This window comes from Polypterus senegalus, chromosome 3 (genome assembly GCF_016835505.1).
Source record: "Polypterus senegalus isolate Bchr_013 chromosome 3, ASM1683550v1, whole genome shotgun sequence".
NCBI classification, from domain to species: domain Eukaryota; kingdom Metazoa; phylum Chordata; class Cladistia; order Polypteriformes; family Polypteridae; genus Polypterus; species Polypterus senegalus.
Window position 1 is genome coordinate 232,615,784 of NC_053156.1, and position 27,529 is coordinate 232,643,312.

At 38.9% G+C, this 27,529-nt stretch overlaps 1 protein-coding gene across 4 annotated transcripts in view; it reads left to right on the forward strand.

Moving 5' to 3' along the window:
* Positions 1-18,338: 18,338 nt before the first annotated feature.
* mybpha (myosin binding protein Ha) overlaps positions 18,339-27,529 on the forward strand; it is a 41,367-nt gene continuing 32,176 nt past the window's right edge. For all 4 annotated transcript variants that reach the window (XR_005633052.1, XM_039748747.1, XM_039748748.1 and 1 more), the window contains exons 1-3: positions 18,339-18,738; positions 18,832-18,966; positions 21,921-22,088. Coding sequence is in view for 3 of the 4 variants with exons in the window: in XM_039748747.1 (XP_039604681.1) it covers positions 18,420-18,738; positions 18,832-18,966; positions 21,921-22,088 (622 nt within the window). In the remaining variant the exon portion in view is untranslated. The remainder of the gene's footprint in view (positions 18,739-18,831; positions 18,967-21,920; positions 22,089-27,529) is intronic.

Below are 27,529 nucleotides of genomic sequence, written 5' to 3' on the forward strand. Positions count from 1 at the left end.
AATGCCAATTGAGCTTCATGGTGCCAAGCAGTGAGCACAGGGCCTACTAGAGGACGTTGGGCCCTCAGGCCACCCTCATGAAGTCAGCGAAAAATGTCAGTGGCCGCCACCTGCTAAACCATTCCTGTTTTGGGGGTCGTCTCAGTGTTGCCCCTCTAGTGCACCTGTTGTTAATTTCATTAACATCAAAGCAGCTGAAACTGATTAACAACCCCCTCTGCTACTTAACTGACCAGATTAATATCCCAGGAGTTTCATTGACTTGATGCTATACTCTGATTAAAAAGTGTTCCTTTCATTTTTTGAGCAGTATATTATGCTTGTGAAGAAATAACTTTGATTTAAAAAATACCAAAGTTATAAAACCCAGAACATAACATGCTGTCAGAAGTGACAGGTATAAGAAACAAGTAAATGAAGAACCATGGCAAAATCACAGCTTCCAACGTCCTTAAACTTGCAAGGGAATCTCTCAGAAAATTGGAAAGGTTGGATTCAGTGATACAGACATTTTCACACTATCAGCGTAATAGTGGAGAAATACAAAAAGGTACAGTGCACTTTTTTTGATGTCGCTGGTGAGGAACCGTAACACGTTTCATTTTGAGAAGATAAAAAAGATGTAACAAAGAAAAAGAACCTGGGAATACTTATGATACATCAGCCATGTCTTCTTTTCACACACACAAGGACCATCAGACACAATACACTGCTTTGTTACAGATTTCAAAGATAAAGCCAAACGCTGTGAATATGCAGATTTACATGACTTCTTGGAGGATTGTTCAAGTAAGAGGCCAACTACTAAGAGAGTTGGATCTGGTATCTGCAGAGCAAATGAGATTATGCAAGGTAAAGCGTTGACCGATGTGCTGAATGTGCACAAAATCAAGAAAATTGATGGCAACAAGCACAAAAATAAAAAATGCCCAGTGTACAGACAGATATGCGAATATTGCAGAATGAAAAAACACTTTGCTAAGATGTGCAATTTACAAAGTTAACCAAAGCACAGTAAGAAAATGCACACAACTGAGCACAGTGAGGATTCAGCCGACATGTTCATTGGCACAATCAACGTGCAGAATGACGTGGGTATTACGGCTATTATTTTAGAGCAGGGGCCTCATTTATAAAGCTTGTCTATGTACAAAAAAGAGCCTCGAAATGTTTGTACGCAACTTCCCACACAAATGCCAAGCATTATACTTGACTTGATTACTAAACCTGCTTTGGGAACAGGCACATATTTACAGAAACTCTGACCCAAGCAAATGCAACCTTTCAGGAAAAACTAGGAAATGACGACACTCTTAATCAAGTAGGGAAATGCAGCCAAACCAGCTATGCATAATAATTTATACGTCCATACTGTTATTAGATTGTGTGTTTACGTGACAAACATATTACACCTCAAAAGCGATGAATATGCTGTACAGACTGTATTTTCATTTCCTTTTACGAAGGCCAATGCTGCATAGTTACACTGAAGAATGTTTTTGGTTATTCATCCGGAATTTATTGTCAGGAGTTTCTCAGCCAAGTCTCTTTCTATCATGCTCACTGTGCTGGAAGACATTATCTAAGGGATGAGGCACTACATCCAGTTTTTGTGTGGTATGGGTTTACACACATAAATAAACCATAACATGTTTTTGCCAACATAAAAAGGCAATTTGCAGTAGTGTCTTGTTTCCTTAACATATTCGAAGTACTTCACTGTACTCGTATTGCAATAAGGGCACCCAGCGAGAATGAAGCTGCTTTTATTCACCATAAGCAGTATCATTCCATTAACACACAAGTCATCTGCAATGTCAGGAGGAGACTGACAAGCTTAGTGGCTTGGTGGCCTGGGACTAATTATTTTGAGGTAAGGTAGTTTTGGCAAACATGATGGGTCTTTACATGGTGACTGGCTTATTGGTAGCTGGCTGAACCTTCAGTTTTTCATAAGGCCTGTATTATTCATTGTAACAGCAGTTGTTACAATGGCACATTATATGTGCCAGGTGATAGTGGCTACCGGCTGAGATGATGGTGCTTTGTGCCTTTCCCTGACACCCAGAACGCAGAGGAGAGGCGCTATAATGCTGCACGTGACCCTGCACAATCAATTGTAGAGCACAGCCAGCTATTCCTGAATGTAGGTGGATGGATCTTGATACATCAGGTGTGAGGCTGCTCTACCAGCCAATGAAGTTCTTCATCATCGTAATTGCACATGTTTGAGGTTGATTAGCATGCACCATATATGGATGGTTCAGAGTGGCTTTCGAAGTGCATTAACATATGCATATTTACAAGGTGATTGGGATTTATAAACGGTAAATTGTGTAGAAATGTGCGTATGCCAGGTTTTATAAATCTGATTTTTCTTTTGGCGTACGCATTTTTGCTGTTTTTTTGGTGTGCACATGTTTTCAACCTTGAATCCACACAAAGTTTTATAAATTAACCCTAGCAGAGTGATGAAAAATGGACTGAGAATGTGACAATAAATAGAAAGAATATAAGGTTTAAACTTAACACAGGCATAGAGTGTAATGTGGAATTCGCTAAATATAAGAGGAAGATTGCAGTCTTTCAGTTACAAGCTTACTCTGGTCACAAGATGGTGCCATTGGGCAAGATAGCACTTACATGTGAATTCAAAAGACAAAAACACAAAACTGAGTTTGAAACCATTCAGTAGGATGCACCAGCAATACTGGGATGTGCAACGTGTCAAAAGCTACACATGGAAAAAGACTGAAGTCGAAAAGGAAACAAACATCCTAGAAAGGTTTAATGATCTATTTTCTGGATTGGGCTACTTAACTGGGCAGTACCTCACACAAACTGACAAAACCATCAAACCAGTCGTACACACTCCATGAAGAATACCAGTAGCTCTTAGAGACAGACTTATTAAAGAATTGCATCAATTAGAAAAGATGGGTGATATTGCAAGACAGAGCAAACCAACCGAATGGGTCAACAAATGGTGATTGTAGTTACTACTAAAAAGATATGCATTTGATTGACTTTCATGTGAGTTTTGGGGGTCAGAGCACAGCACCCCAGAGTAATGTTCAGGCTATGGGTCTTGCTCAAGGGTCTATTAGAGTAGGATCCCTTCTGGCAGTAACAGGATTTGAACCAGTAACCTACAAGCTACTGGTACAGATCCGAAGCCGCAATGATTACATGGCTTGGTGTTTACATGGACCCATGAGATCTAAACCATGTGATTAAAAGAGAGCACGGTCCAATAGTCACAGTGGAAAAAGGGTTGCCTCGTATGCTAAATGCAAAATACTTCTCAGTGTTACATGCCAATTATGGGTTTCAGCAAATCAAGCTGGATTAGAAAGGTCCAGACTATGGATGGTAAACACACCAACAGAACACTACTGTTTTCTTAGATCACCATATGGAATTTTGTTAGCATTGGAGGTATTCCTACTGTATATGCAGAGATGATTATGATACAGTATCCAGCCAAAATCATTCCAAACCTCTTAGACGTTAGTACTCCACTGAAGAAACTACTTGAGAAAGATACGGCATGGCACTGGGAGGAAGCACACATGAAAAGCTCAGAAAAGCTAAATCTGCAGTCAGCAATAGTCCTACACTGATCTCCCATTAAAAGTTCAATGACACTACCTGTAGATGCAAGCTCAGACAGTACTGGTGCAGTCATTCTACAGGAAAGAAGGCCAGTGGCACACGGATCAAAAACACTCACCGACTGCCAGAGCAGTTCTGCTCAAATAGAAGAGGAACTTCTTGCCGTTAGTGTATGGATGTGAAAGTTCTGAACAGTGTGTTTTCAATGACCAAACTGCTTGTGAATATTTTTAAAAATTCACTACATCAAGCTTCAGAGAAACTTTGGAAGATGCTACTAAGACTAGAGATGTATTTAAAAGTTACATATAAACCAAGAAAAGAACTTTACAAAGCTGATAAGTTAAGTAATCCTTACCTTATAGAGCAAAAGTTAGACATGCTGGAGGAAGAGCTGAAAGTAAACTGGGTTACATCTCGGCTTCCCATATCAGAAGAAAAGCTAGGTATGTCCAAGAGATCAACATCAGATGACAATGAAATGCAAACAATGAAGAGCACAACGATGAAATGGCCAAAGGTGAGTCCTTCAGTGCCTGCAGTCCTAAAGCCATATCGGACTTTCAGAGAGGAGATTAGCTGCATGAACGGATTGCTGTTTAAAATAGAGAAACCTATTGTTCCACAGGAGCTAAGACAGGAAATACTCAGCAGAATTCCTGAAGCACAACTGAGAAAAATAAAGTGCAAAGCCAGAGCTAGAGACATCCCTTACTGGCCAGAAATGTCCATCAAATTGATGAAATTACTGTATATGCCAAGGCCTTCCTTGCAACAAGAGCAAGAACAATAACCTAAAAGAACCATTAGTACCACACACTCTGCCAGGGCAACCATGGGGAAAAATAAGCCTTGACATTTTGCACCACAGTGGAACCAAGTTTTTGCTTTGTGTTGATTAGTTTTCAAGGTATCCAGAGATCAGTAAGATGAAGGATGTAATAAGTCAAGAAAAGAAAAACACAAATAATGAAGGGCTGGGACACCAGCAGGTGATTTCTATATAATTGTTGGCAAAAATTAACAATGTGATTTAACAAATAGAAGCAAGAACGTTTTTCCAGATGTGAGTTCAAAGTTTAACTACTCAAAGATGACGGTGGAGCTAGTTATAAGGTAGGCAAGGCAGGAGAGAATGACTCAGGTGACTGAAAAACAGAAGTAACATCATTCATCATCCCACCGTCAGGATAACAGGAGAGACACTAGGTGACAGCTCCAACCCTCGATTTGGGGTGAAATTACTGTTTGGAAATTTGGAGTGCCAACCTGGTTGTCCTGTTTAATAAAGAGAACGTTCAAAAGAAATGAGAATGCTCCTGAGGCATTATAACTCTAGCCTTTGGGCCTTAATCATCAAAGTAAAGACTAGCTGTGGCTTAGAGTCATTTGCTCAGGTGGACTGTTCAGCGGGTCACTCTCACCAAAATGACTCCTTCTTCTGGCCAGCCTGCACACCTTGACAGGGACTATCAGGAAATCCTCCTACACGCATGTGTGACAATATACAGCATGTATATACTGTTTCATGTTTCAATCACATAATTCTTTGACTTCACTTTTTTGAAGTTGTACTTTTTTCCAACTGTACCTCTGTTTGATTCCTTTAACAATCCACTGGCATCAACCTCCCTAACCTAGTCCTGACTCCTGCCAGACAGACAGGTTTAGGACAACACAGCTTCAGACACTGAGAACATCACTGAACAAGCAGTGTGGAAGCTGGGCTAGGTAGTTCATCTGGCAAGCTGATTAATGTTTTCTATTAATTTAAACAAAGTTCTGTATTTTACTACTTTTGACTCTGTACATTAACAAGCAAGTAAGAATTTCACTGTATTCTGCCAAGAGGGAAGACCCTTCAAAATGCAGTGTCAGCACCAGAGGGCAGCACAGCCACTACATACTGTAGTTTCCTAACTCCACCTGCCAAGTCCTCCTCCTCTTCTCCTCCTGGAGCACTCCACTCTTACGAGGCCCCGCTGAAGCCATTTAAAGAAACCATCTGCCTAAAAAGAGACTTGAATGACAAGAGGGAATGAAAAAGTATGAATGGGAAATTTCATTCAGCAGCTACCCTTTATTTTAATAGGAGCACCATTCAAATTCTTTCTTATGCCAGACTGACATACCTTTTTGGTTTGGAACTCTTCCAGCTAGCCTACAGTAAATATCAGCTTACAAAAGTTATTTAAATTAGATACTTAAGCAGGGAGAGCACTGGGGTACATCGGTGGTGTCACTGCCTCACAGCTCCTGAGTCTTTGGATTTATCATAGCTGTGTGAATTTTCCTTTGGATACTCCTGTTTACCTTCCACATCCAAAAGTCAAAACTGACTCAGTATTAGTGTTGCATGGTGTACCAGTGTTAAACAAGTATGGAATTCCCCAGTTTTCAAAACAGTACTATACCAGCAGAAGTTAATATTGTTTGCTGTCCCCGCAGCAGTATTTGTACGTGTGTGTGCTTGGAACTCAAAGGGCAGGGCCATCATTACAGAATGATAGGCCCCCAGGCAAAGCTGTGCACTGGGGCCCCTAACTACACAACCGCTCAGCAAGTCACAACATATATAGATTAGCATGGGGGGCCCCCAGGCAACTACCCAGCATGCTCATGAGTTAAGACAGTCCTGTCCAAGAGTGTTCGCTTATGTTCCTCATTAAATTATGTGTATATCAGTATGCTTGATTAAGATATTGTTAGGCTCAGATAGACCCCGGTGGAGCAGGTCACAGAGAACAGAGGGGATGAACAAGCAGAAGCTGGAGGCCAGGAGCAGTTCCATCCTCCATACATTAGGTGGCAGTGGTCCACTGGATGCATCCCATCTTGGATACCTGCAGGGGTTCACAGGAACTGAAGTCTATAAATGCAGCCCTGTTGGGGTCAATGAGTGTCACAAGGGGGCACTGTCGAGGAAGGATGACCATAGTTCTCAAACAACCCAGAATTACTCACCACAAGTCATACCAGATCACCAGAAGCAGATCCAGGTTCAGCATAAAAGGAGCTGCTGCCTTACCTTGGAGGCAACACTCAACTGGATGAGGATTGAGATAAGGAGCTTTATTGTTTGTATGGTTTTTAGGCTGTATTTCACTGTTTATGTGTGTGTTGTATTAGAAAATTCATTATTTGAATTTAAAAATCCATTATTTGAAACCGTGACTGGGTTGGGTGTTATTGGGTCTGGGGTTACACCCCAGGCGAGCGCAGTGCAGGTGAGCTGGGTGGTGTGTTTTGTGCAGATGAGCTGGCAGCCATGGTTGGGGGTTGCTGAGTTGCTTTGGTATAATTTTGGCTCAGGTACTGAGGTGCAAAAGCTGGTATCGGTATCATGCTCAAAATTTTGGTATCAATCTAACACTACTCAGTATGAGTGAAAGTGGGCTAGTGGTGGATGACTGATGTCCGATGCAGAGTTGGTTTCTGCCTTGGAGACCTTGAAATATATAAGATAATGGATAGCTGGTTAGAAACATAAACACAGGAAGAGTAGAACTTAAACGATGTATAGTGATGGGCAGAAGAAGAAGGACTGCACAGTTTGCAGAATTCCAAGCCCATAGCCATCTGTCCACTTCCTGTGGTCACCTTCACATTTTTGAGCAGCAGGGGGTAAATGCTGAGTAGATTACCATTCTTGGGCACACACAGTTTAGGGTCACCAACCTGTGGCGTAGCTAGGGGGCGGAAGGGGTGGTCCACCCCAGGTGGCACATTTTTGGGGGTGGCATTATTGGTCAAAAGTCTCTGTACAATTCGTGTGTAAGCAGCAGGGCTCTGAAACAATATCACTTATGAATGAAAAAAGTAAAATTCTCAGATTTTTATCCACACATGCTTCAAAAATCATTTTCAGACTGTCCTTCTGTGACAGCATCAGACACAGCAGTTGAAATTTATGAGGCAATAACAAAAATAAACAAACATTACACCGATAATTAAATTAATTAATTTATAATTCATAATTTCATTTCATTATTGATCTTGCTCTGCACAGAAAACATCTCCACCTATCACTTGTGCACCACACTGGTTCTTGATTTCGCAGCGAATTATATTAAACTAATAATTAGAACTCCACTTATCAGTGTGTCTATCTTATAGTCTTGTCTAGTTGATGCTTATAAATAATTATATGTGAAAAATTATTGCTGTTTCTCTATATACTGTATGAGCAAATCTAATTTTAATTTTCTATTTAAATAGGTTAACATATTCAGATATGTTAGAGGGTGGAAATTGAAGCACCACCCCACACCCAGCGGCACGAACTCTAGCTACGCCACTGTCGCCAACATAGTTGCTAACTTGTCTTAAACACTGTTGGGGAAAAGTATCAAATAATAGGCTATGACATACAAAATAAAAATTCAGTTTGGCCTGCCATTGACTGTGTATATTTAGTTTGTAAATTTGTCATTGAAATCAAAAGATTCAGCAGCAACAGAAACGTAAAGGTTTTATTCAAATGAAACATTAAAAATATGTCTAGAGGGCCTGGTTTTTGATAAACAATGGCACAAGGGTTTGAGTACTGGGAGTTTTTTTTTTTCTTTTTTCCTTTATAGGAAATATCTACAATAACAACAGGACCAATCTAAATTATTGGCCCAAAACTTTGTTTTATGATAAAAGAAACAATAAAAAAACAAAACAACTGCAATAATCAACATGGCAGCATGACTGTAAGTTTGGGATTTGAATTCAAAAAATGTTATTCAAAATATAAAATCTTTCCAAATGGCCTTACATTAAGACTTGCCTTAAAACAGCAGTTATTCTCTGTTGCCACTGTCATTTTCACAATAATTCCTGGCTCACTAAATGTCCTCTGTAGTTGGCTTCTTGTTTGATAAACATTCTGATGTTATGCAGTGAGTAAATGGTGATATTACATTCTCTGCATGTGCTGTCACTGGCACAGTAAATATGAATCATGGGTCAATGTTTAAAGATCATTTTACTGTTTGATTGCACTGGATTTTGTGATTATCTTGGATAGTCAGTTTATTTCAGGAGGCCAAATTAAATCTTTACGATTATGGTCTATGATGCTGTTTTGGTAAAATTGAAGTGATTTTCCTCTCACTATCCCTGTAGGCGGCCGTGTTAAGTACACTTCCACCTTTTTGGCCGTCCTGTATAGACTTAGACGTAACTGGTATGTACTTCTCTACCCACTATTACCAACAGAGCTGTTCTGTAGCATTGCTCAATGATTGGGGGAAAATGGCACAACACCCCTATACATGACACCTCTCTTTGTCAGTAAAAAGCTTTAAGATGTGGGAATGAAAGACGGACATTCAGAAAAAATCCATTCAGACCCTGTGTCAGGCTCTTAAAACAGAGTCCATGGGTAACCAATTGGAGTGAAAATTAGGTAGGTGCACTTGATAAATTGGCATACAAGAAAGGAATTTGAGAGGAATGAATTGAACCCCACAAAAAGACCTAGGAGGAGAACTCAGAAAGGAGAAGCTCAATAAGCAGCCATGCATTTGAGATTTGAGGCAATGACAGAGGATCCCAGGTGCCCAACAAGCTCATAAAATAAAAATTAGATGCTTGGTATTGTGGGCTTTGTATTGTAATCTATAGGCAAAGGTTTTAGAAGAAGCCATACTCATCTCAATTTCAGAAGGAGCTGTGCATGTGGTGACAAAACACAAATTGTTACGATGTCACAGGTTGTGCTTTGTTTTTCTGAACTTAACATTTTTTCCTCTAGGCTTAAGTAAATTATTTGAAATTTTGGAAGGATGGAGAGTTTAATTTTCTGGTTTATTCTCTCTTGTGTTTTATTTTTCAAGAAGGTATTTTATTTTTCATTATGTCTTTAAAAAGATCCCTGTGTCATTTTTCTTAGGTCGACATTTTACAGTGACTATATAAAGTATTCATCCCCTTCGACGTTTAACATTTTATTACTACACAACCCTAAATCACATTGGATACAACTTGGCCTTTTTAGCATTCATCTTCAACAGAAAAAGTCACTTTAATGCCAAAGTGAAAACAGATTTCTGCAAAGTGGTCTCTAATAATTACAATTAATTGATCACATAAGTATTCACCCTTTCATGTCTATATTTAGTTGATGCACCTTTGGCAGCCATGTCAGCCTTGTCTGTGTGCACTGGTCTAAATCAGCATTGCATGTCTAGACACTGCCATTTGTCCCCATTCCTCTTTGTAAAATTACTCAAGCTCTGTCAGGTTGCATGGAGATTGTGAGTGAACAGTCTTTTTCAAGTCCAGCCACAAATTCTCAGCTGAATTGACATACACAGCCATCAATTTTAGAGTCCCACTAACTATACTGGAGTTTTTCTCAGGGATTTTTCCATGAGGTTTCATGAACCAGGAACAAAACTGAACATCAGGTAAGCAGATTTGTAATTTCTGTTCAATAAAAGTAAGTTTGTCATAGCAGTGGGGAGTGGCAATGTGTTGAATGTTTTTGTCAGAAAGAAAAATTTGACTGGCAAACAGCACTAGTTACAAGTTTTGTTTTGTTTTTGTTCTGTTACTATTGTTTTCGAGAGAAATATATTTATTGGCACGTTCAAATGCATAAAAAAAAACTAGGCCAAAAAAAAAGAAAAATAGCAAACCCATTTACAAGGATTCTAATTCCTCACTGCTCCAAAACTTGATGCAGAGTTTTCACTAGACAAGCACTGCCTCCCCGCTGCCATGCCAGACCACTATTACTGCTGGTTCAAAGAACTTCCATTTAAAAATGAGGAGGAATCAGTGAAGTAGAAACCTGGCTTGATATGTTTCCTTTACTGCTGAAAGAGAGAATAACTCCTTAGTTTCTGAGGCAGTAAATTCTTGCAAAAAACACTCCCGCTCTTCTCTTAAGCTAGTCGTTCAAATCTTTTTTTAACTATTTCACTCACATCAATCCCATCAGTCCATCTTGAATAAGGCTCTTGGGGTGTTTGGAATGTAATCTGTGAAATTATTGAAATATTGCATTTAACATTTGAATATGCCTTGTGGTTCTCCTACCTGTGAACATTTGTACAGACCACAGTGAAATTCTTGGCTTTCACTCTAGCATCATTCCAGTTTGTGCCAACCACACATCTTTCTAGTAGAAGTACTCACATTGTCAGAGTAGAAAGTATGGAGAAATTCTTACCTGCATGTTTGACTAACATGTCGCCACTCTCTGGGATAGACAAGAATGCAATTCCATAATGTGTATTCTTGTATAGCATTATTCACTAAGCACAGGCTCCTGAGTGTTTAAATAATTCACAACTATAATCTGATAACAGTAAAGTGCCAGTCTTTGCAACATCTACAAATATAAAAACTAAAATAATTCAAAAGTTACATAAAAGGTAGACAATTTGTAAATTGGGTGCTGGGGCCCAGAGTGCATGTATACAGTGCCAATGCATTCAGTGCTTCAAAGGGCATGCTGATCATTCTAGGGAACACAGTAACTGTCTCAGAATGAACGAACACTGACATCATATCTTGTGATCATTTTTTATGAGCTATCTTGTACCAGACAAGCCCAGGATAGTTTTCAAGACTGTGTAACATTCAAGAACTTGTTCTCAGATCTCCCTGGATTAAGGTGACTCATTTCTCCATCAGGTCTATGGGAACCAAACTCAAGTGGGATAGCCTGCCATGGGGAAATACATCCTCGCATTTAGAGGCATGATTAGCCACTTAAGTGAAAAACTCAACTAAATAAGACATACAAAAATGTACTGACAATACTCCAACATCATATTCAGAAGTTAAATATGATGTCCTGCAAGATTTTACACTTAGACCTTTACTGTTTTCATGTTACATGTTTCCATTAAGAACTATCATAGAAAACATAACATTCATTTGCACTTGTATACTTATATACTTATACTTGTATACTTGCACACGTATATAGACAATACCCAACTATATATTTCTATAAGACAAAGTGATATTTATCCAAGAATGTCCTTAATTAAATGTGTCAGTGAATTTAAAGATATTCACAAAAAAACACAAACATTATTTATTGGGGGAATGATGCAGACTGAAATAATAGTCTCTCACTCTTTATCTAAGTTGGACAACCATTAGTTTTAGTGAATCAGCACACAACTTGGGCATTATCGTTGACAACAGTTTGTGTTTCGAAACACACATTACAAAACCATGTAAAATCTGTTTTTCCTGCTTAAATATATTAGAAAATGAAGATGTTTTCTAATTCATTCTACAATTAGTTGTTGTACAGTTTAAAACATGACTGACTGACTGACAATTAACTATTGTAGTGCATTATTCACTGGCTGTTCAAAACTGTTTTATATATAGCTTTCAGTTAATTCCGTTCCCAGAATCATTACAAGATATAGAAAGTAAGACCACATACCTTCTGTTCCAAAGTCTTTACACTGCCTTCCAGTTAAGCTCAGAGCTGATTTCTAAATCCTCCTACTCACTTACTATATAAAGCTTTAACTGGCGAAGGTGCTGCTTACTTAACTGAACTTATCATTACTTACATTATGATCTCAAGACTTAATGCTTAAGAGATGCCCCTGCAGTCTCACCTTCAAAATCTAGGCTGAAGACTCCCTACTCTAGTGTGGCATACCCTGAATAGAGCAGCTGATTAGCTGTGCATCTGTTTGTTATGAATTTATACAAAAATATAAGGAATACAATAAATATGAACCTTTACTAACCTTCCTGTATTCTGTTTCTCTTCTTCCTGCTCCAGCTCTTGATGCTACTGCTGTATTTCTAAGCTGTTTTCCTGTCCATAAGAAGACATCTGAGACATAGGGAGTGCTGAAATCAAACAGATAGTTAAGATTCTTTCATCACATATGTTTATTTTGTTCAGCAATGCTGCTGAGTGGAGTTTTTGTTTTCATCTCCTCTCTTGTCAACTAGCCATAATTCAATGATAATGTTAATGTATATAGATATTATTGAGTGGTGCAGTGGTAGCACTGTTGCCTCACAGTTAGGAGACCCGGGTTCATTTCCCGGGTCCTCCCTGAGTGGAGTTTGCATGTTCTCCCTGTGTTCCTCCGGGTGCTCCATTTTCCTCCCACAGTCCAAAGACATGCTGGTTAGGTGCATTGGTGATCCTAAATTGTCCCTAGTGTGTGCTTGGTGTGTGTGTGTGCATGCCCTGAGGTGGGCTGGCACCCTGCCCAGGGTTTGTTTCCTGCCTTGCGCCCTTTGTTGGCTGAGATTGGCTCCAGCAGACCCCTGTGACCCTGTAGTAAGGATATAGTAGGTTGGATAATGGATGGTTATTATTAGGTTCCATTTATGTTAATCAGTTGGAATATGGTCTATTTTACTGTGTGTGTAAGCAAATATTGTACATTTATAATTACATTTTATCTGTGAACTTGTTACAATGCTCAGAGTCTGGATTTATTGAAGAGCACCATACAAAAATAAATCCAGTTGAATTGAATTAAGATGGTTGCTTTCTTTTCCTTGCACAGGATGAAAACCCAACTTTGTGTCCTGAGACACCATTGAGGTCAGACCATGATGGCAGCATTATCCATGTAAAGAGAACCTGGTCATACATATCTATTGCATCAGATACTTTTTAACATCATACTAAACCCCTCTCCTCCTGACACTGCGGGTCTCAAATGCCAGTTTGCATTGCCAAGTCTGAACTTAATGGAATCATGCCTAACACCCATATTTTCCTTTCATGAGATAACTTCTAACAACTTCTTTGGGCTAAACTATCCTGGACTATGTTCGTCATCTAGACACCAAGTGCTCATTGTTAAATACCCCAGCCATCCACACAGGGCTTGCTTGAGGAAGGTTTGAACACCCATATTCTAATAAGACTCTTATATTGTTTAGTTGCAACATTAAGGAGTTTCTTTTGGATTATTCTTGTGTGGTCATCTGCGAGGACCAGAAGTAAATCATTAATTATGTTGTATAGGCACATCACAATGTTGAAAAATATTTACATGCAGCATTTTGATTTGGTAACTGATGCAGTCTTTAACACTGACGCTTCAGTGCTCCAGTAACTTGGGTTCAGATTCTGCCCTAGTCGCTGGCTGGGCCCACATTGTAGGTTATTCTCAAGTGTTTTTGGGGTTTTTCTCCTGAATCTTCAAGTTTTCTCCCATATCTCTAAGATATATATTTTAGACTACTTGGTGGCTATAAATTGGCCCATGTCAAAGAAACGACAAAAGAGCCACAAAAAGGTTTGGGGCAGCCTCCCATGTACTTGAACTCAGCTGCAAAACTGGTAAATAAATTGTACAGTACTGTACAGACTGGAGTCCAAAACAGAACTGACTGGGTGAGGTAAAGATTAAAGCAAGGCAGAGGAAGTGACGTCCTCAGGACCAGACGTGATGTTATCAGGGTCAGGACCGGAAGTTGCATCATCAGGGTCATGACCGGAAGTGACTTCATCAGGGCCCGGTGGAATTTCCTGAAACTGGCCTGCAGTGAAAAGAGAGAAAGGATTAGTGCACTCTGCCACCGCCTGGTCTGGCATGGAATTACCCTCATTTAAGCACTTTAGCTGCCTCCCATGTGCACATGTGTGGCACTTGGTATAAATGAGTGTGTAAGTGTGCCTTGTGATGGATTGACTTCCTATCTAAGGCTTTTTTTCTGCTTTAAGTATACCTTTAATATGACCTGGCTTCAGCATTTGGAAAAAATAGATTGACTATATTGGTAAAGGTTTCTTTTTGAAATTACTGAAACTTTTGTGGCTTCTACTTGGTGGGGGAATTGCATGCCTCAATGATCCTTACAATTAGGTTGTCTGGTGATATGTGATCCTAATGGCAAACTGGTTTACCAGGAGGATGCAGAAAAATATCAACCTATTAATGACCCTCATGAAAGGCTACAATAAATTAGAGGATTTCAGTCAGAACAGTGATACAGGATCTCACTCCTGGAGGCAGGCCTTGGAGCGGAGGTCACCAGGAAGTGCACAGTTGATGAAAGGTTAAGAACATTAGCTATATAACTGGATCTGTCTATAATGGGAACTAGACTTCTCTGTCAAAGTTGGTGTCTTTCCTACTCCGGATTTACCCTGCAGAAGAAGCACCCCTGGGAGGATGATAAGATGACTAAATTGCAGAGAGGAAAATGTTGCCTGTTCCATGTGTGTATGCACTGAACAACTGTTCAGAGTATTTAGGTGTTTAGGAGACATAGGATTTAGTGCTTGAAAGGGTACCAATAACTGACTCTACCAGCTGGGAGGCTTCACAACTTACATGGGCAATGATGAAGATATCTGGATGTTCATGATTGGAAGGAATTGATTGCCCAAGTGGCAAACTGTTTAGGGATTTCTGTGCTAACATGGATTGTCCACAACAGTGACATTTCTAAATTAAAGGCCAGTGGGACACAATCCACCAGATGTGACACAAAATACAATAAAATGCTTCCCTCAATAATTTAACTTTATAATGTTTATAACAATCCCAATTTTACATCATAAGCTTAATTTCTATACTGATTTGTTTTAAGAAAAAACATTGCTTTTTTATAACACATGACATGTTTTTTTGTGCCAGGTGATGCAGGCCTGTTTCGGCTCAGGGCTATCACTAATGGCCCTGCTGTGTTCTAGGCGTACCTGAACGTGTGTGCGCATGTGCAACCTGAGCCTGCAAGTTTAGGGATGGGGATTGAAGGCTAGGGCCCATTTGTTTTCTCTGCATTAAAATTAGAATCACCTTGGTTTTTTTTTTATCATGCATGTGCACTGGGATTCAAGATTTTCCCAGTTATGGTTATGCAGAGCAAGTCATTGAAAAGATAAAAAAACTCCAGTGCCATTTGCTCCCTTAAATATAGCCATATATTAAAAAGAAATAAAGATATTATGTAAATTAAAATAGGGCTCAGGAGAACTGGTTAAAAGCATTCATTTGAATAATCCATCAAGAAAGTTTGCTTACAAGCGCTTTTTCCACTTTGAGGCAAATAAGCCAGCAGTATGATGCTCCTGTTTCAGAGAAGTGCAGAGTACTGATGTGAAAGGAACGGTACAAAATTAATTTTTCAGTTGCTTTTTTGTCTTTCATTGACCAGCAAACACCTTCTTGAACAATAGTTAACTCTGCAGCCAGGCAGCCCCACAGTCTTGTGCTAGAGCCATTTAGTGTGTGTAGTCTTTATGTTCCTTCTCTGCTATTGTGTTTTTTGTTTTTTGCCACGACACCATTCGATTATATACATGCTGTTTCAAAGTAGGTAGTTCAGTGTATAAATCTCTATGGCTGTAATTTGTCAAATGATGTTAATGTCTGAGTGTATTGCAGTGATCTGATGCTAGTCTAGACAGACCAGGCATCAGCATCCCATTATTTGGTTGTTATTTGAGTTTGAACTTGCATATCTCATCAGTTGTTAGCAAAATAGGAACAGATGGTATTAGTTAAATGAATATAATATTAGATAAATCTGCACATATTAAATAAAATTCTGGTATGGCCCCACCAGAATTTTCATATATAACACATAATGATCATAAAGAACTCCCTCTCTGAACACAAAAATCCTTAAAGATATACTTGATACCAGAATACCTTGGGCCAAAGATTTATGATGGACTTCTCAGTCATGTCATCGGATATGAGGCTGTATGTTAAGGACACTCAGATAAAGAGGTGCAGAACTGTCATCTGATGATTGCTTGGATTCTCCCACAAACTTCATCCTGTAAAGAGGACACAACAGGGTGATGTATTTTCCATAGATGAGTACAATTTTAATAACCCGGTGTATTAAGTATATTAGATAAAAATATTTAAAGGTTGTTTCTATGCAGAAAAGGAAAGAAGGTTAAACATAATGCTTCAGCTATATAGCCTTCATCAAGTGTGCAACTGAAAAGGAAAGAGCAAGTAATATATATATGTCATGATCAGGGGAGTCCCGAAAGTACAGGTACGAAAAACATATTCCAAAGTTACCCACAGGGTGGGGGGTGGAAACCCAGACAAATACCCAGATGAGATATCCAAAGGGCCAAGACAAATCTTTATAAAAGTAAATGGTTTATTTTAGCAAAAAGGCAGTGCAAGCCCCAAAGCTCCAAATAGCACAAAGGGATTGTCTGAAAGGCAAGGAAATACACAGCAAACAAAAGTCCCAATACAGAATACAGAAGGCAGTGGTCAAAACAGAGCAATATTAAATCCAGAGGCAATGTCAAAAACATAGCAAGGCTTCAAAAAATCAATAATCACAGTCCCAAATCAAAATCCAAAAACAAAGTAGGAAAACAAAGCACAGGGCCAAAAATCCACAAAGCACAAGCAATGGCAATGGCACAGAAACTCACAAAAATTCTCCACTCGTTCAATGAACCACAAGGAATTGTGGGAAGCCCTGCTTTAAATAGGCTATTCCTGCCTGTGATTGGCAAGTGGGGCTGCCCCCTGGAGAGCCACCCACAACACACAACCTAGGTCATGCCCCTTTCCCAAGACACACACACACACACACACACTGAGTAATATGTACATTATAAACACAAGAAACATTAACACAAATAAATGAAACAAAACAGATGAGAAACATAACTGTGAACACCAGCCAGAGAGAAAATGCTGGATGAAACATAACAATATATAGGAAGGAGGAGAAAGGAACAAAGCCAAGGCAGATGATAGGAGACAAGGTGAGGGCAGGTGACAACAATTTGCAATTATAGAAGATTAAGGGAAAGATTAAAAAATTATTTGGTCATTAAGACCTGGAGAAATATGTGATCCCCAGCTGATAGTGAGATTAACTTTTTGTTTTCTTTTAAAAGCATCTTTGAAGCCTGAGAAAGAACACAAACAGAAAGATCAGTGTAGCTACGATCAAGGGATCTGAAGTGTTCTGCAATATGTCATGTGACATCTTTGATTTTTACTGCTTGAATGGGTACCAAGGAGGAGCCGGACTTTTAGTGCATTTCTTAGGAGTGATTCTGAGATGCTTGATAAACGCAGGGCCAGGTTCCTGTCTTAATCAAGTTACTCACCGGTTTTGTATGTGCATGGGAGCACGCTGAAATTTACAGAAATTGGCCTCATCACTGCAGTGGCGACAGACCCTAAAGAACTGTAAAAGAGTACACACAGTACATATCTGGATTTTTCACATTTTTTTCACATTTCTTTCTACTTATTTTTACCCTTGTGACCCTGATGTAAGTAGGTCCAGTAAATTTGTTCAGAAGATGTATCGGATTAATGTCGCAGATTCAGAACATAAATGAAAGCAGCTGCATTTGGCAGATAATAAGCAGTTGTCTCCTTCTAATGAGAATAAACAGGATTTTCTTTATTTGTTTCATCACTTCCTAAATCCGTTTAATCTAATTTATTCTCTTGGGATGCCACGGTCTATCCAAAAAGCATTGCGAACAGAGCAGAGGGCATTGTCTTGCAATGAAAAAGGGCAAATGCCTTAAAAGTGTTGAGTATGCCAGTATTCGAAGAAAGCTTTCCTTTACAAAGTGCCCGCATTAGCGCAGCAGTCGCGTGTTGGAACGAGCGGACTAAGATGTAACCTTTAACCCCCGCGTTCTGCGCGCGTTATTAACGGAACGAGCCAACGAGCACAACAGGTTCGCAGCGCGGCGCCTAAGCTCTGACTTGCTATATAAAGTTCATGAGGGCCGGGCTAGAGCGGTGTCGTTTACTTGGAAGTCTCCAGCTATATAAAGAAGAAGAAGCACCTCCGAGGCTTTCATCTAAAGGACTGGCCGTCCCGCAGGGCATTCCAGAATCATGCCAGCCAAACCTGCACCCATCAAGAAAGCCCCGGCTAAAAAGGCGGCTCCCAAGGCAGCTGAGAAGCCGGCTGCCCCTGCGGAAAAGGCTCCAGCCCCGGAGCCCGCTCCTGCCCCAGCACCAGCACCAGCTCCCGAACCTGCACCAGCCCCTGTTGAGGTTCCCGCACCGGTGGAGGCTCCAGCTGCCGAACCCGCTCCACCCGCCGAGGCTGCTCCTGCTGCCCCAGCCGAGGTAGAGGTTGCCCCGGCTCCCCCTGCAGAAGAGCCAGCGGCTCCTCCACCCCCACCTCCAGAGCCCGAGAAGCCTAAGGAAGGTAATGTGCACTTCGCAGGAGTTGAGACAGAGGTGAAAATCTGTTGACTTTTTAGCAGATTCTCTTAATGTCATTCATTCTGTGCATACACAGAGCCCACGAGCGAACCTGTCAGCGTGTCCGTGGAGGACGTCAATGACACGTCGTTGACAGTCAAATGGAGACCCCCGGAGACTGTGGGCCCCTCGGGCGTGGATGGCTATATTGTGGAATATTGCAAAGACGGAAGTAAGTTGCCTTTCAAACATGTAGAGGGGGTGAGGGGTTTGAACCCAAGTCTGTGCAGCTGCAAGCTGTGCCTTGATATGATTTATGAAATGATCAGTATTGATAAGGAGTTTATTTCCTTAGGAATTTAACTATTCTGGGTCAAAGGTTCATTGATAAAGTGACTATAAAGTCAGCTTTCAAAAGAGTTTAGCATACAAGGCAGTGCCTTTTTAATGGGTGCTGCTCCAGAAAGATAATTTTATTTGCAGATCCCTATCCGAAATGGGACTAAACAAGGCACTATGCACCCACAGGTTTGTGACTGTCTTAGAAACTTACCTGCAAGTTTTTAGTATGTAGGCATTAGAAGCATATTATTATTATTCATTACAGGATTCTGTTCTGATTTTGCTTTGCTCAGTTCAGTGTAACCCAGCTGTTCAAAGATGCAATAGTCTCTGTTAAATTTCACTCCTAAGCAAAAAAAAAAAAAGAACTTCACTTTGACAGATGTCTTCACAGAAGTTGCAGCTGTTCAAACGTTTCATGAAGAACAGGATGAAATAAAGCCAATTTTGGGCGTTTTCTTTGAGTTAAATTAGCCATACAGTATATTGGGCATGGGGCACCTTCCATTTTAGGATTTCCATATGCAGAACTAAACTAAATTTAGCAGGAGAAGAATGTGGAGAAAGACGTTGCAGCTGAAGTGGCTCCTATAGCAGATACTGAAGCAGGAAAGTAGTCAGCACATTCCGAAACGCCTTGTAAGCACATGCTCCATGTGAGAGTCACCTCACCTATCTGAACATTATCCATCTTTTGTTATTTAACAAACAAAGTGTCTGAAATTGGTAGATTTCACACACTGAGTAATAAAAACAGAGTGCTGCCTTAAGACTTCCAAGCTTGATTGTTCTTTCTGCTACTCTGAACTACAGTCTGAAGACTTCATGGTACTGTTAGTATAGGGAATTACTGAAGGCCTGCCCCTGCAAAAAGGCTGAAAAGGTAAAAGATTGCAATGGTTGTGTTTCTAGTCTTGGAATTAAAGTTTAGATATCTCTAAAAGAGACATTATTTACATTAAACAGGTGCCTCTGGGTGTGATTAAGGTGTTGGGAACATCAATTTCCTTGTTTTGCATCGTTCAATTTTGTAAGAATGTGTTGCAACAGTGGGGCGACTGCCACGGTATTCCATTAAATTAACAATATAAGTCACATGAAAGCCAGCAATTTCCCCAAAGTGCAAATTAATTAATATTTATTTGTCAGAGTAGTTATTTATTTTGTTGGTTTACATTGGTTTACAAATCTCTGCATTCACTAACATAACACTGAAATGATTTAACATCAATGCTGGATGAAAAAATGACAAAGTAAAACTGCCTAATAACTCCAGAAACGGCAAATGTTTGGTGTTTGCTTTTTAAAAGATACACGATATTAGGCATATACAGTAGTATGGTGTATTGGTTATGGTGCTGAACATTAACCTAGAAGGCTTCTGGTTTGGTTCTTGACCTGTCCATGCTGCAATTGTAAAAATAAGTTAAAAATTGTAATGCATCCTCATCTTATAATTCTCCTTGAGCAAAATAGTTTGTTAAAGATAAAATGATGTCAGATTCCATCAGTGATGCCATATGTTGCATACATATTTCTTGTAAAGTGGTGTGATGTTGAATTGAATTTAGTGAAGACAATATGTTACTACTGTCCAACACCATGATAAACAACAATGTATTTAAACACAAATATCCATTATATTTACTATCTACACAAATGCTTTTACTCGATGTCCATACCACTTGTTCAGTGTCTGAAACCATGTGAAAGACGTTCCATTGCAGTAGCACTGTATAGAGGTCAAAAGGGAAAAGTTTAAAATGGAGCATCACATCAAAGTGATCCAAAGTACCTGTAAAGAGTTTGAGCATTATGCATTTATGTGTCTGTAGAGTTAGAGGGTAAGAAGGCAGAAGTGATTCTAGGTATACAGTGGCTTGTTTAGATTGTTAGAACTGAAAATGGAAGCCGGGATTTGTTCCAAAAAACCTTTAGGCTGTTCTCATTCAAATTCTTTTACCCAGCTATATTCCGCAAGAGGATTTTTCTTAACTACATTTGTTTCCCTTATTTTAGATTGTTGTATTGAATGGTGCCTGTCTAGGAGTTCTTCCTGTCTGGTATCAATCTGCTGCTATTACTGAAATTGATTAAGTAAATATACTGTACAGACTGATTGATTCATTTGGGCAGCAAAATTGATTGGCATTGCCACTTTACAGATGCAATTTTTCAATCCTACACCCAGGCATTGTCTGTGGATTTTTATTTGATTTATTTTTAAGGAGATCCTCTGGTTTCCCTCCCAAATCCTAAACACCTGAAGGTTAGGTTAATAAGTAATTCTAAATTGCCTAATATGTGCATGAGTGGTTCTCTGGATTGACTGGTCCCCAGTTCAGGGTTGTTTCCTGCTCTGTGACCAATTCTGCCAGGATGGACTTCTTTTCACCTACATTACTGAATTGTTTGAGAGTGTTATATACAGTATAATTGTTACTTTCAGAAGTTGCCCTTAAACAGTTGACTATCTCTCTGTTTATTTTTTTCTTCCTGTAAGTACTCTAGAGAAAAGCCAAGCAAAATGACACCTTTTATTGGCTAACTAAATAGATTACAATATGCAAGCTTTTGAGGCAACTCAGGCCCCTTCCTCTTGCCTGAAGAAGGGGCCTGAGTTGCCTTGAAAGCTTGCATATTGTAATCTTTTTAGTTAGCCAATAAAAGGTGTAATTTGTCTTGGCCTTTCTCTATATTCATAATGGCTAACATGGTACAACACCCTAGTACTATAAGTACTCTATAAAAGTTTAAGACACCTGTGAAATGTTTTGGTTTGCAGACACTGGATTTAATTTAGAAATTGTGAATTTAATAATTGGTTGAACCTTATTTTAAAAGCTCAAGACTGGATCTCTGCCAATCAAGACCTCATCGTCTCCAACCGCTTTGCAATCAAAGGTTTAACAACAGGAGAGAAACTGCATGTCAGAGTCAAGGCTGTTAACCCTGCAGGTCCCAGCAAGCCTGGGGCATTGGAGCAGCCAGTTCTGATTCGGGAGATTGTAGGTAAGACATAATTCCTCCAAAGCCTTAACTTTTTTCTTTGCATTATTTGCTCAATTTTATTTATTTAAATTCTAAATTCTAAATCACCATTTCCTAATTCTTCAGTGTTTTTTTTTCTCTCAATGAATTGACTTCTGATATACTGTAGTATTGCTGCCTTACAACATGGCCAAGAGCAGGGCTGTGGAGTCGGTGCAGAACTTTCAACTTCAATTCTGAATCCTCAATTTATGATACTACTGACTTTGACTTTGCTGTTTAGGTCAATATACAGTACCAGAGGTCACCCAGAAATTTTCATGTTTTTGATAGAAATTCTTACCTTTTTTATCAAGATGCCGTTAAATTAATTTAAAAAACGTAGCTAAGACATTACTAGTGTTTATAAAGGATATTACTGCTTGAAATGACTGATTTCCATCCATTAGCCAACCCGCTATATCCTAACACAGGGTCACGGGGGTCTGCTGGAGCTAATCCCAGCGAAAACAGGGCGCAATGCAGGAACAAACCCTGGGCAGGGCACCAGCCCACCGCAGGGGACACACACACACCATTTAGAATCACCAATTCACTTAATCTGCATGTCTTTGGACTGTGGGAGGAAACCGGAGAACCCAGAGGAAATCCACGCATACATGGGGAGAACATGCAAACTCCACACAGGGAGGACCCGGGAAACAAACCCAGGTCTCCTTTCTGCAAGGCAGAAGCGCTACCACTGCGCCACTGTGCCACCCAATGACTGATTTTTATTTTATTAATTATTTATATGTGACCACAAAACCCCATTTTCAGCAGAAATTGTTTCAGTGTTGTAATGGCAAACTCCTTTAGCCTATCCTTTAATTAGTCTTGTGTTAATGCTAACTGGCTATTAGAGAAACCTTTCTAACTGCATTAACATCAAGATACTGGCATTCTTAAAGGTTCTTGCAGAATGAAGGCTATTCCATTTGACAGACTGCCAAGAAAGTAAACATTTCATTAAATGTTGTACATTACTGTCTTGAGGTGAGAGGGGAAAAATTAACCTAACCAGGACAGAAAAAGGAGCATTTGACATATATTTAAAGGAGAAGTCATTTGAGGAGCAGTAAGGTGTTTGTTTCTTAAACTAGAGATTCTGGTGTTCTTATTTTCTTTTGCAGTTATCCATCTCAACCTTCCCCCCTCCTTTTCTGTCCTGGTTAGATCAATTCACCCTCTTCTCTCAAGAGAGAAATTGACACCTTTGTATGAAATCTTCTGCTTCTTGTCAGTCTGTCACATGGAATAGCCTTCATTCTGAAAAAAAAACAATAAACCAACATGTTTTCTGAGAAAGCTGTTAAATTTTGGCTATTTTAGGACCCAGAACTGAACTTTAGGAATTCCAGTATCTTGCAATACACATGAACAGAATACCAGGTTTCAGTGGTGTTAATGCATTTAGAAAGTTATCTCTAATAACCAATTAGCATGTAAACTTGACTAATTAAGGATAAGCTAAGGGAGCTTACAATTAGAACACTGCAGAAATTGTTGCTGCGAATGGGGCTTTGTAGCCATATGTAATCAATACATTAAAAATCAGCCATTTCAAATTTTTTAAAGGTCATATTTTTTAATGCTATCTAAGTATAAAAAGTCTGCATTTCTATCCAGATATGAACATTTCTGGGTGACCCCAAACTTGTGAACAGTAGTGTATTTACTATATTGACTGAATGCACACAACATACAAGATACAGAGCATTTTATCACTGTCGATGTGAATAACTGGGTTACCTTTTAGTACTCTAACCGGTCAGTTTTGTTTTAAAGGCTGTAGTGATGCCATTGTGGTTTTTTATGCTATTTATTAAAGAAGTTACAAACATTCAGTAACATTAAACAAAAAAAAAGCTTACAGAATAAAAAAAATACATTACATTTTTATCGAAAGGCTAGAAGAAAAAATAATTTATTTGAATTAGTATATGTGACATTGGACATTTTAACACATTATGTTACAATTTACATTTAATCGGAGACAGTACATTTTTACCGACTCCAAATCCAGTAACCCAATAATTGCTTCCAACTCTACAGCTCTGTTCAAGAGAGACTTCATGTCTTGAATTTGCATGTCTAAAGAGCTCTTACTACCTCCTAACTGGTCTGGAGTGGGGACTGTATGTGCAAGTGCCTGATTATGGATAATCTCTTGTCCACAAAGGGTTCCTGGCAAAGAGTTCACTGCACTGCCTTTCCATGTTCATACTACCCTAAAACTCTCCGAGACAACAAGAAGTATTTATTGCAGTTTTACAGCATGAAAATCCATATGCAGTTATAGCTAGAGACAGAGACAGGTGGATAGAAGGAGATTACATGGAACCATTTTTTAAAGGTTTAACATATAATGCATGAAGCACTTCCTGTCATTTTCATTTGTGTTTATCTTTACACATGAAATAATTTGGTCATGCTTATTCAATCTTTGAACTGAAGACATCATAATATTAGAGATTGTCCAGAGTAACATGACAAGGCTGATAATGTGACTGAGTGGCATTACCTATGAAGAAAGACTGAAGAAGTTGAATCTTTTTAGTTTAGGCAAACCAAGATTAAGAGGTAACATTATTGAAGTATTTCAAATTATGAAGGGAATTAGTACAGTAAATTCCAGCCATTACTTTGCAATGAAATATTTGAAAAAACAACTTAGACTTGAAAGGACACTTGTAAAGGGTTAATTTCTCACAAACATTAGAACATTGTTCTTCACACAAAGAACCATAGACACAAGTAATAAGCTGCCAGGGAGTGTTGTAGAGAGTAGGATTTTAGGATCCATCAAATCTTGACTTGGTATTTTTTGGGAGAAATTAGGTGATTACGTTCTAATATTTTAATGGTATAACAGGTCACTAGTACTGCAGTTTGATTGACAATACCTGACATCTAAAGTGATTTAAAAACTGTTAGTCTGTGTTATATAATCTCTACACTGCAGAGTTTTACATCAACATTTTCTTAAGATCTTTTTACATCCCAGTGGTTCTGATTTACTGGTTATAGTTATACAGCATAATAAAAATGTCCACACGCTGTTTATTCATGCTTAGCTATTTCCAAATCCATCATAGGCTCTAGTTAAATCTGATATTAAAAAAAACTGCTCTTGAGCTGCTGCTGAATGCAACATATAACATACACAACACACTTAGTGTGCTAAGATAGCTGCAACTGTTACAAAGAATAAATCCCATACAGATAACTCCTAAATTCATATTTCTTGAATTCTACTTCTGTTTCTCATTCTGTTCAGAAGTTTGACAATTTGTGTGTAAAATGGCAGGAAATATACAAGGTAGATTTTTTCAGTATGATTTCGTGAAGAGAGTAGGAGACTTAACTCAAAACCCAACCTGTGTGGAATATGTCATTCTCCCTGTGTTAGAATTGTTTATTGCCATATTCCAAAGATGCGCCTGTTGGTGAAATTGGCAACTATACATTTGCCTGCTGTTACTATATGTAAATGTGCCCAGCAGTGGAATGGCACTTTGTCTAGCATTGATTCCTGTGTTGTAGTCAGTGCTGTTACAATTTAAATAAGTAGGTTCTGAAAAATTTCTGGTTAGATGGTCAGGAGTATGAGAATGTTGGCACATGGCGAAACTCATTGCCTTTCTCTATGCAACTCAGGTATGTCATGTTAAGAATAGCCACTAAGAGGCAATGCTATATGCATCATTTATTATTTTTTATGCAGCAGTTAAGATTGTTTATTACTGTCCAGTAATAAATTGTGACACACCTAAGTGTTCCTTAACTGTGCAGACTGTTGTTTAGTTACAGTGCTTGTTGTTTGCAATTCCTTTTCCCAGAATTTGTTACAAATTAGCTGGAATGAATGTAGGAAAACAGCCATTGTGCTAAATTTGATACTTTTGTGGAAAAAAAAACTATTTTATTTATTTAGTTATATCTGAATTAATGAACCTGCCCCACCTTACAACAAGACAAATCAAACTGGCCACAGTCTTTGGCAAGTTTTTAATGCACTCACCTAGGACTATCGATTTTGTTTTTTTGATTTCTGGGCACAGTCTGCACAGTTGCAGAATTTCTCATTTAATTTCTTTAAGCTGCTCAGTTATTAAGCATAAAAGTTAAGGGCAGATGCTTTTATGTTCAGTCCTTATAATTACATTTTTTATAATACTTCATGTATATAATTTGTTAACATCATTGTTGTTTATGCTTTTTTTTCTTTGCCTTATTGCTGGTTATGCACTAATGCTGTGAGATGACAGTACATGTGTAGAGGCCATTTTGCAGTGTGCCACCATATCATTTCTTGGAAGTATATATATCATCCACCCATTCTGCTCAAATTCACTTCGAGCTGAAATTCATTACTGTAGCATGTCAGTTAATCTAACAAACCGAGATACACACGCTTCTTTGGGATTTTGGGGGTGGGGGGCCCAAGTGGACATGCAGAGAACACAAAAACTCGGCACAGATAGAAACCAAACACAGTATTTAAATCCAGAACTGTGGAAGTGTACATGCTTATTTATTATGTCAAATATATCAGTGAACGTGTGTGATAATAGAAAGTGTCTCTGGAAAAGAGATTTCTTGATTTACTTTTGTGAAAATTGCAGGTCAGATATCATGAGTGTTAAAAGACAAGTATGCATTCACATTTATGACCGCATACAGGTTCCTTTTTTAATTTCTGCACAAAATGTATTTTTGCAGTTCACTCACTTTTAAAGTAATATTGTGTAAATGTTCATGTGTAGCTCTTAACCATGGTTAGAAGAGGCCATTTCCTTTGCAATAAGAATAAGCAAGAAAAAACTGAAAAAAACATGCCCGATTATTTATAAATCTTTTGTTTGCAGCCAGATGTGCAACTAACATCTATTTAAAAAAATATTAATAGATTTTTGTTTCTATTAAAAAATGCAATGCAGTAGAGAATGTCATTTTAACATTGGCATTTCTGGCCTATTCATGTACTTAAAAGCCCTAACTAACTTTTAAAAAAATGTAATTACTTCCTTTTCTTTGTTGAGCCCCATATAAGAGACACATTATGTGCTGCAGTGGATACAGGCAGCCATTAGGAAACGGGTTCACTTAGAGGTGTTTGGCTGTAGTCACTTAAAGGGGTTTACCAATTATTTCTCGTAAACGAATAGCAACATATAATAGAAATACTTGGAAAATAACTGGGAAGTGTAGTGATTAACAAGGATTAGAAAATAAGAAGTGCATGCAGGTCAGAATCCTTCACTGGAATGTACACTTCAGCTGGGTCACATTTCATGAGTCCCAGAAGAGTGATAGCAACAAGTGTCTGCTCCACTGGAAAAAATGCCAAAGCTCCTGGTGGAATAAAGGGAAGAGAGGAATCATATGTCACAAACATCAATTGGACCTCTTATTTGTCT